This window comes from Primulina eburnea, chromosome 12 (assembly GCF_022965805.1).
Source record: "Primulina eburnea isolate SZY01 chromosome 12, ASM2296580v1, whole genome shotgun sequence".
NCBI lineage: Eukaryota > Viridiplantae > Streptophyta > Magnoliopsida > Lamiales > Gesneriaceae > Primulina > Primulina eburnea.
Genome location: NC_133112.1, coordinates 31,152,066 through 31,163,514, shown reverse-complemented (window position 1 = coordinate 31,163,514; position 11,449 = coordinate 31,152,066). Strand labels below are relative to the sequence as shown.

Genomic DNA, 11,449 nt, shown 5'->3' with positions numbered 1-11,449 from the left:
CTTTCCGAACCACCTCAAATTAGTTTTATATATATATATATGTGGAAAAACTTGTATGAGACGGTCTCACGGGTTATATTTATGAGACGGATCTCTTATTTGGGCCACTCATGCAAAAGTATTACTTTTATACTAAAAGTATTATTTTTTATTGTGAATATGGGTAGGGTTGACCCGTCTCACAGATTATGATCCGTGAGACGGTCTCACATGAGACACATTCATATATATATATATATATATACATATATATATACATATATATAATATAATATTTTCTCATTATATTTAGTATTAATGATGTATTTTCTTGGTCGTAAATGAAATGTTGATATATTTTATGCACCTCTTGGATTTTTAATACATTATATAAAAAAATAACGATTTTCTATGTAATCTAGTTGAACGAGGTTTTTCAGCATAATAATTTATAACAATTAAATATCTTTAAATGAAATATTATTTTATGTGTACATGTTAAGTGTTAATAACAAATGCAGATATCGTCCGACCAAACATATATTACAAATATATCTTAAGAACTTAAACAAAAAATTAATAAATTAAACTGAAATTAAAATAAAAAGATGAAACAAATCCAATTTAAATAATTTAAATTAAAATAATAAATAAATAAATAAATATTAGAATTTTAGTTAATGTATATATCTTTTAATCTTCTATAATGATTAAATTTTAATTCTTAAGTAAAGCTTTTGAATGAATTCATTATTTTATCAATATATTATGTCCGAGTTATATTTAACTAATTCAACATGCAATAACAAAATGTCCTTTATTATTTAATAATTGCAATTGCAGCAACGAACGGTAGAATTCTTTAGCTTTCATTTTTCAGTATATGACTATCAACATATGCTCAATCTATGTATTGTTAGGATTAGTAAAATTTTTGGCACAATTGGTTTGGACTAACAAAACACAATCATTTTTTCTCAACTCGGTTGAGATACAAGTTAATAAGGCAAAATATAAGTGCGGAAAAAAAACTTGTGTTCAAAGTTGAACCAAATAGATACTAAAACGAGAATCGGCAGAGTCAATTATCCCAATGCAAAAAACATTTATGATGTTCAATAGCTTTTCGATGATGAAAATAGTGTTAGACAACAAATTCAAGCTGATTTTGATGGAGAAAATTGAGAAGAAATGCAGCATCCTTTGGAGAATGCACAATCTGCAGAGAACGGGAAACAATCAATCAACATATTTCAGTCAATGAGAGAAAATGAACAAAGATCTCAAAGAATTAGAAGAAGACCGACATAGATGACAGATTATGAGGTAACTAGTATTAACCAAACTAAAGATCCATTTGTTCATTTTGTTCTATTTTCAAATTGTAACCCAGTAACTTTCGAAGATGTCGTCAAATAATTAAAATAGCAAAAAAAAATGGATGCTGAAATCACATCCATCGAGAAAAATAAAACTTGGGAACTGCTAGAACTTCCGAAAGGTCAAAAGCAATAGGTATGTTGTAATACCCGGAATTCGCTACGTTATTAATCTGAAACGATTTGTTGATTAAGTGAGGTGATTATAGATAGAACAGATTAAACCGGGAAAGTAGAATTTGAAATATGTGTGAGGATTGAGCCTCGCGCATATGTGCGTGCACGCCCGGCGCATATGCGCGGAGTGGGCAGAAAACCTCGCGCATATGCACGACATGGATTCGCGCATGTGCGCGAGGGTACCCGAGAGTTGTGAAAAATGAACAAGGGCCTCGCGCATATGCGTCGAATGAGGGCGCGCATATGCTCGAGCTGCTGTGCATTCTACGCGCTGAGACATAGTGTCTCGCGCATATGCGCCGAGTGATGTCGCGCATATGCGCGAGACGTGTTTTACAAAGGATGAGCCACTTGCCCCTTGCATGCATTATATATATATATATATATATATATATATATATATATATATATATATATATATATATATATATATATATATATATATAATAACAAGCGTTCCTTCATAAGGAAAAGAAGGGAGAAATGAAAACCGAGGCCAACTTCAAGTTCTTGATTTTAGATTTTGATTTGCGATAAATCCGTCCGTTAGATTTTGAATCCGACTTCGGTATTGTATTCCTATCGACGCAGGCTACAACTGGAAATACGTTTTATTGAGTTTTGGTATCATTTGAAAATATGATGTTGTAGGAATTTGATATTATTCATATATGGTGTTCTGGATATGTTAGACATCGTAGAATCGAAGTCAGATTGAAAAACAGACTGATTATGGAATTGTTATGATTTTCTGATTATATTGATTTGAAATCGGACAGATTTGGATTATGAATGAATTACAGATTGTATCGGATATGAGCTATGATTTGTAATTGATGTCTGTTAATTTGTTATTGACGGTAATACTGAGATTGTGCCATTGATTTGACTTAAATCCAGATTAATCAGATTCAGTGTTGAATTGAGAATAGAACATTGATATTATGATTCTCGATATGTCGTTTCAGATTTACAGAAACAGTCTTGAGTTCAGAACTGATATTGCTTCAGACCGAGACTACAAACGAAAGGTATAAGTCAATGTGATATTGAGAGATCGACTCAAGTAGGATATACTTGAGTTTCCCTAAATCACATACTTATTGTTGTTATATGCATTGATTTGATTTTATATGATGTTCTATTGATTTATAGGAAGCATGTATTAGACGAGTATTAGACGAGTGATCTTGTGACAGAAGTGCCTGATAGTGGTGGGATCACCACAGGCACATTGCACGATGTCACAAGATAGTGTATTGGCGATAGTGCCACAGTCTGTGACAGATAGGTCAAGACAATGGATGTTTGGTTATATTGACGTGGATAGAATCGGAGTTTCTTCTATTGTTGTTGGTCGATATAGGAATGCCAACGTTTGGAAACCGGGATCCCTAGACTAGGATTGAGTCTAGTCTGAGTCGTGGAGTCACGAGTATGATTGATAGTTTTATATTAATTATGTTTCAGACTTTGATATATATCTGATATCTGCTTCATGCTTTATATTGATTATATGATTGCATGTTCGTTGATTTACACTGGGATTATATTCTCACCGGAATTATCCTGCTGTTGTCGTGTTTGTATGTGTGCAGGACAACAGGTGGGACAGGATTAGGGTCGAGGAGATGACGAGAGATCATGATTAGAGTGGAGACCACGGACTTTGATGTTGCTGTAGATAGGGTTGAACATTTAATAGCTAGTTGTTGAACCTTAGTCTGTATTGAATGTATGTTGTACAGGACTTGTACCTTATTTTATACTGATATGTATACTAGTATGATTTCCCTTACGTTCTGCATTGAAAAAAAAAAGAAAAAGTTAGACTTTGTTTATTATAATTGATTAAATTGTCCCAATGACGATTATGAACTTGATTAGCGTCCGGGTGCACACATATGCAAATATATGATTTCACATCCAATTAGAAGATATACCATGAATCGATCAACCTCCTGGTTATATTAAGTTTGGAAATGACCATAAAGTGCATACATTGAAGAAAGCTTTGTATAGGCTAAAGCAAGTCCTGCGAGCATGATATAGTCGAAATGAGGCTTATTTTTTTAAGGTGGATTTTCAATGTCTATATAAGTATACACTTTATACAAAATTTTAAGATAAATGAAAATTGCTATTTTTTGGTTATATGTTGATGATCTTATATTCACGGGTGATGATAGTATCATGTTTGAAAATTTTAAAGAGTCCAGAATGGTTAAGTTTGATACGTCGAATCTTGGCAAGATGCGTTATTTTCTTGGTATTAAAGTAGTTCAATCTACTTATGAGATTTTTACTTCCCAAAAGAAATATATTCAAAAAGTTTTTTGCAGATTTATAATGGAGAAATGCAATTCTGCAAGTACTCCCGTAGAACATGGTTTGAAGCTAACCAAATATTGTCAAAGAAAGAAGATTGAGCACACTTTATAAGCAAATTGTTGGAAGCTTAATGTATTTGACAGCAACAAGGCCGGATATTATGTATTCTTTTAGGCTCATAAGCATATGCATCGAGAATCCTACAGAAATGCATCTTTTAACTGCCAAGAGGATTTTACGATACTTGTAACAAACACCAGAACTTGGTCTCTACTATAAGAAATGAGAACAATCAGATTTGATGGTTTTTTGTAATAGTGATTGTGCAGGAGATCGAGATGATAGAAAAAGATTTTCAGTATGCGTTTCTCTTAGATTCAGCGATGTTCCATGGACTTCAATAAAGCAATCAATTGTTATTTTATCAACCACTGAAGCTGAATTTGTTGCAACAACTTCATGTGCATGTCAATCTATTTAGTTGAAAAAAAATTCTCGAAGAGCTTAAATTCAAAAATCATATTATTATTTATTGTGATAATAATACAACCATAAAACTATCAAAGAATTCAATCCTACATGGAATAAGCAAGTATATTGATGTGAAATATCATTTTTTTAAGAGATCTCACAAAAAATGAAACAATTGATCTTATCTATACAGAAGAGAAAACCAAGAGAACCAAGTAGCTGACATATTCACTAAGTCCCTCAAATTTGCAACATTTCAGAAACTATGGAACTACTTGTATTAGCACACTATAAAACAAGTTTGAGGGAGGGTGCTCTTATTAAACTAATGTTGACCAGGGATTGTTGATTTGTTAAAGATTTGTCCAAGTCTTTAGTTATCTGTCTTATTAAATGAAGCATGTTAACCATGGCCTATTAGTAAAAAAGTATCACAGGAAATAATTATCTTTGGATATTTGTTATTTAATGGTTTTTAGTGTGCTATTTTTATTGTTCTTTCCGTTGATATATTTGTCTATAAAAAGCTCATTGCTCAATAAAGAAGATATTTAACAAAAAACAAAATTATTCTCTTTGTTTGATTTATATTTTATTCTCACTTTTTAAAAGATTTTATCAGTGCAAATTTTGAATCACTAAGATTATATTTATATGTTCATTTAACTTGAAGTTTAAAAAATATAGTTCAAAGTTTATTTTGTTATAAAACATAGAAAAGATATTGTAATTATAAAAAATATCAATAATAGTTCATTTTTCAAAGAATACATAATAAAAAAATAATATAAATAATGTTCGACTTTTTATTTGAAAGAGCACAGTTATGTAATGATTAAATAATTTAATTAAAAAATCTATCAATTATTAATTAATAGTAGAAAAAAATGCATAGTGATGTATCACTCTATCAATTAAATAAATTAATTTCATTTACTTGAAGTTTAAAAAATTAAAAAATACATTAGTCTTATAAATATCAATTAAATTAACAAACTGCATTATAACAACACTATATGATTATTGTCAATCTTAAGTCGACGAAATCACAACATATTATTATTATTACAAAAAATAAAATTTATTCATATCAATTATTTAAATATAATAAAACACCAACACCTACAAATATTTATTTAAGCTAAATTTATATAAATTTCTAGCACCCGCCGCACTCCACGTCGTGTGAACCAAACTCCACCACCACTGTTCTTCGGAATCCCCGCATAAGCATTTCCTTAAATGTCATTTACTCGAATCATTATATAAAATTTTATCACACATGTATCTTACTATTTTGAAATATTTTAATATAAAACCGTTTATTTTCATAATTATATAGTTTTGAATTAAAATTTGATACACCAATATATTTATTGTAGATTTGCTGCTGATTGCCGCATCAGGTGGAAATTTAACCATTGGATTAGTACGGGGCCCAACACTATCATTTGCCCCCTTCTTCCAATGTCCTGAGCACAGCACTGATAACACATAAAACTAAAGAATCGAATAAAAGCTTATTTGGCAAAAATTTGTGTGAAACAATGTCACGAATCGTATTTTGTGAGACGGATATTTTATTTTAGTCATCCATAAAAAAATATTAATTTTTATGCTAAGTGTATTCTTTTTATTGTGAATAAGTCTCACAGATAAAAATTCGTGAAACCGTCTCACAAGAGACCTACTCCTTATATTATTAGATTCTTCACGTTAACAAATAACTAAATTTAGGATGCAAATCAACTAAAAAAATCAGAATTGGACAAGAATCTTATTCAAATCTGATAACATGAACATATTTTTCCAACATAATTCACAATTTTTTCCAACATACAGAAACACTTGTTTAAATATACTTGATGTTGCTAACTCGATGGCGAACTAACGGAAAAATGAGAGACTTTCTGTAAAAATGAATATGGAGACCAGAAATTGAGAAATCTAAGCCCGGGAAATAGACAATTTTAAAAAATTACAAATCACAGAAAATTACCTAGGCAAGTATAAGAGTGAATCCAAAATCCTTCTACCCGGTTTTGGGTCAAATGATATGTTGATCGATATGCAATCACGCAGTCTTCGATACCTTGTTCTTATTGTAATTCACATCATGATGCAAATATGTGCCAGTGATGATCAGACGATAGTGTTTCCTTAATTTTTTCGAGTCTCTTCAGAATCTCCAAGAAAGAAGGTCTCTCGTTCATGTCTGCTGCCCAGCACTGTTCTGTTAACCTGAACAGTTTGCAGTCTCCGATCAGGATATAAAAATTCTAGTTACTTTTAATGCTACAATAACAGTAAAGACAGCATACTAGAAATTGGTAGAGATGGCAGGTGGTGAAAAAAAGATCATAACTAAATGTGTAAGATGAGCTGGGTGGGTACTGGACCATTCGTACCTTCCAAGAAGATACGGTAGAAGATGTTATAATTAACTGTCGTGAAAGTTATGCTTTAGTTATCTCTAATTCTTGAATCTCAAAGACAGCGCAATGAGGAGGATTAAATTCATTTAGACAGCCTAACTAGATTGGACCAAGGCTTGAATGTGTATTCCCAAAAAAGAACTAGTTTTGAATCATTTTTATGGGTGAATTTCCAGGTGATAATGCTTTTTTCTTTCACCATACATTTTACTACGTTGTCTATCACTGTATCCCTAGGTATTGGATTCTATAGCTACTTACTCTCTCAATTCAGGAATAAAACCTTTAGCCCTAAAATGTGGTCTGTGTCCGTCCGCCACATATCGAGCTGCTTCATATGGTTCATAGTGCGACAATGGAGGCTCTCCTTCAAGCATCTGCAACAAGATACAATCACAATCACTTCAATTATGATTTAATCAAGTTTACTAAATCATACACATGACAGAAATCAAATTTACCTCGTATAGGATCATTGCAAAAGAGAAAACATCGACCTTCTTATCATATTTCCGGTGCTTGAAGACCTCAGGCGCCATGTAACGGTCTATTGAAGTAAACAGATTACACATTACTAGTCATAAAAAATCATCTAAAACCCCCATCTGTGTATAAAATTGTTCTTATAAAAGCTGCTTACAGCTCCCAGTCTCGCCAGTCATTTTGTACACATCATGAGCATGTTGTACTCTGATGAGCTTGCTTAACCCAAAATCTCCTACTTTTAAATGGTCAGCATTCGTGTTGACAAGTAGAACGTTCCTGGAAAGTTACCATACTTAGAGAGAGACTCTAATTGCATGCATTGCCAATGTTGTCTTTGCTGATAAAACCATTTTATGTAGCGAAAGACCAACTAACCTTGGTTTTAGATCTCTGTGTATTACAACATTTGGTTCACTATGGAGATAAGCCATGCCTCTGTCCAAACAAGATGGTGGTGATCAGACATTGTAATGCACATTCTTATGATGCTGAATGAAGAAAGTAAATAAGAATGTTTCGTAAGCATGCCTATCTAGCGTTTTTCATCATAATCCTACACATTTGGACTTTTCTTGGACTAATTCAGGTTCAAAGCGTCGTATAGTACGCCTTAAACCCCGATAAAAACATAAATAATTAGAGAAGAAAAATTCAACTTCAGTCTCACTTTATATGGTTGGGACATATAAGATCCCTTTGCACTTAAAAATGAGCATCAGGCACAAGACTTTCATTGGTATAAAGGATCAAGAACAGAGCTTTTCTTTATGGGCCCTAATTTCACTAAACAGAAATAAAATCTGTAGAAGAATTCCAATTGTACCTGGACATGTCTAGAGCAAAGTTTATTGCTGTTGATGGATTCAGCGCCCCTTTTTCCTTCAGATGCTGATGAAGATCACCCTATAAAAGAATGTCATTAGAGAACCTACAGTGAGAATATTTTGAAGTGAAATGATATTTCTTCTAAAGGGGTAAAAAAATCATTCACTCACCCCTCTTAAGTACTCTGTAATTAACATTAGGGGCTTCTTCTCAGTCACAGCTCCTAGAAATTGGACGATATTTGGATGACGAAGCTTGACAAGCAAATTGACCTCGTGTCTGAAGTCCTGACTGATTTAGGGAAAGAGAAAGTAATTCACCATAAGTCAGGAGGAAAATGTGAAAGTAAATAGCTATAACATGTACTATTGTGGTGACTGAGGAACCTTTCAATTATTAGAACTCCATAAAAAAATAGATTAATCCAAGAGATTAAGCATGTAAATTAAGATCACTAGATACTATTACTGAGTTCCACAAACATCAAACAGGCATGAAAAAGGGGATAATATTCAAATTAAAGCATCTAATATCTCCTTTTAAAAAAAAAATAACTGATACCTCGTTTAAAAGGGGAGAAAGAATGGGAAGTTGGATATTGTGAGATGAAGTCGAAACACATACATCACTAGCTTGTCATCTGAAAGGCTTGGGAGAATGCGTTTGACAGCTATTGGTGTTCCGCGCCACGAAACTTTTAGTATCTCACCAAAAGACCCCTACCAATATCAGCTGTCATCAGCAACAATGAATTTTGTAGAAAGAAATCAAATATTATTTGCATTTGAAGTGGCGATCAACAAGAAACAACAGTTGATGGATCACACAAAAAGTGTAAACAAAATTGTAAAAAAGCAAACAGCTACTAGAAACAAAGTTTAAGATTCCTAGAACCACAATACAGCCTTGATTTTTAACCCACCACCCACATCCCCTAAAATCCATATCTATAAGAAAAAGGAAACGGCACATTGCAGACCTGAAGGAGATTTTTCAACAGAAAAAACATAACAAGCCCATTAAGGTCAACATAACATTGTTAATATGCAATCATGTTGTTATAATACACAATAACCGTAGTAGGATCAGAATTCAGAAATATTTGAAATCCTATGAAGATAAACTGTCTTTACAAAAATAAACCAATAAAGAGATTCACATGTTCAATTAGGTATGACATGGATTTCCACAGTAAATACCATGCTTCATTAGAATTGTACCACTTGGTAAAAGCTAAAAACTACATTCAAACTTAAATATTGTGAAGAGAGAGAAAAAGAAGATTTTATAATTGAAGAGCAAATATAAAATTTCTCGAGTTCCTTTCCGCAAAGAAAGTCAAGTTATTCTATAAGCTCATTGCAGAAACCAAGTGATGATTGATCAATAACTTGTTATGCAAATAAATACAGACCTTCCCAATGAGAATCGCGCCTGAGAAGTCCAGCTCATTCGGGTCAATCTCCCAGTCACACTTCTTAGGAAGAGGAGGTGGCACAGGCCTTGGTTCAAAATGACTTCCACTCTGGCCCTGCAACGTGTCCAAAGGATTTATCCATATGGAAAGGAAGCCAAGAAAGTATAAAATGAATTTTGCTCTTAAAAAATGGAAGATGAAAACATAATTTGAAATTCAGCTCATTTGAGCATGTTTCACGAATCTCATTGCCACCCTGAAGGGTTACAAACTGTCAAGTTCCATTCTACAATATTTCCACAAAAAAATAAAAAATTGTAGTGGTCATAGTTGTCAAGGGCTCAAGGCGCACCGAGGCTACGGAGCCTGAGGCGCAAGTGCACATTTTTAAATTTTTTTTAAAAAAAAATTACCTTAGAATAAATATATTAAAATATGAAATAATTAAGTTACAATGTAACACAAAACAAAAAATAATTAATAAGTTCACAGTAATTAGTAACATGATTAAAATTCTTCAATCATCTAAATCAAGTTCATCTTCTTCCATCGAATCATCAGATACATCACTTGTGTTATTCTTGGACTTCATCATTTTCTTGATAACATTAATTTCTTCTTCCTCCTTATCCAAAAGATGTGAAATCGGTATTTTTCTAGTTGTTCTGGATCTAGATGCGCTCAACTCATTGTTCTGTTCAGAGCTCTCTTCTTCTGATTCCGATGTTGGGTAGTTGGGTTGCTAGAGTTTGGGTTTGAGCTATTTGTTTAAACAAGTAATTAAAAAAATTTACCCAAGCGCTTGAGTAAACTTCCAAGGCTAGTCTAGGCGAGTACCTGGACTCGCTTTAGTGAATTTCTTAGCCTAGTGTACCAGATGCAGGTTCCTCGCCTGGTGGCACTTAAGGCGAGAGGCACTCGCCTTTGACAACTATGGTCTTATATGTAAACCTAGTGAAAAATCCTGGATCTCGCCTACTTACAAGCAGGGGCAGAAGTTGCCTCACAATTTCAGCGCTTCAGTCTCAAAAAAAAAAGTCAAAATACAAGGATAAGCTCATAATGAGAATTGACATAGACATAAAAAGGTGAACCACTATGCCTCAAACAATGGAAATGAAAAAAGATGAAATTTTCAGAAACTACTAAATAAATACTTAAAGAGAAACAGTGAACAAATAAAGAACTAAAGAAGTTAATATGATAGCATTCCGCTAACTTTAAAGTCTTCTGTACTTAGAAGGAATGATAAAATCAACAAGCGTTGAACTTACATAAGATAGGCCACCATAAGACTTCAACAATTCAATCATGGCAAATCTTTTTGCTCCTTCGGCATCAGCTAAAGGCTGTTTCACAAAAACAAAGAGCAGAGAGCTAAGATTTCTTTAAAATAGCACAAAATAAACCATCGAATAAATCAAAAACAATTAAAGTGCTAAAGCTCAACAGTCTTCATCAGCCAATAGAATCAAATATTAAAACAAAAGCTCAAAATCAAAATCATCACCAAAATACTCGAGCCAGAACTCAACAATTATCACGTACACATTAAATGTGAACATAGTGATTAAAAAACTCACGGTATTTTTCCATCGATCTTGAGCGTTGACGTCAGCTTCGTGATCCAGAAGACACTTGGCAACGTCGATCCAGCCGTGAATTGCCGCCACATGGAGCGGAGTTCGGTTATCATAGTCTCTAGCGTGCACCAGAGATCGATCCTCCTCCAGTAACTTTCTGACCGCGGCGGCGTCATTTTGGTGTGCGTGCCATAGAATGAGAGACGTCCGGCTCACCCGTGCCTTCTCTTTCTTCTTCTCCCTCTCCGCCGCGGATGATGGCGGAAGCTGCGCCTCGGAGTGGCCCGAGATACCTTCGCTTCCACTCATCGGTATTTACGCTGTTTTTCTCAACCTCTGATTTGTTGTTGGCTTTTCTCAGAT

General features: G+C 33.4%; 1 protein-coding gene across 1 annotated transcript; it reads right to left on the bottom strand.

Annotated features, from left to right (window-relative positions):
* Nucleotides 1–6,115: 6,115 nt before the first annotated feature.
* Nucleotides 6,116–11,449, bottom strand: LOC140807881 (serine/threonine-protein kinase VIK-like). The gene is made up of 11 exons (XM_073164837.1): nucleotides 11,087–11,449; nucleotides 10,778–10,852; nucleotides 9,501–9,617; nucleotides 8,711–8,805; nucleotides 8,257–8,377; nucleotides 8,085–8,164; nucleotides 7,637–7,696; nucleotides 7,416–7,537; nucleotides 7,237–7,322; nucleotides 7,037–7,152; nucleotides 6,116–6,581 (listed from the first exon to the last, which is right to left on the bottom strand). Exons 1-11 carry the CDS (start codon nucleotides 11,393–11,395, stop codon nucleotides 6,455–6,457), a joined length of 1,308 nt encoding a protein of 435 aa, XP_073020938.1. The 5' UTR covers nucleotides 11,396–11,449; the 3' UTR covers nucleotides 6,116–6,454.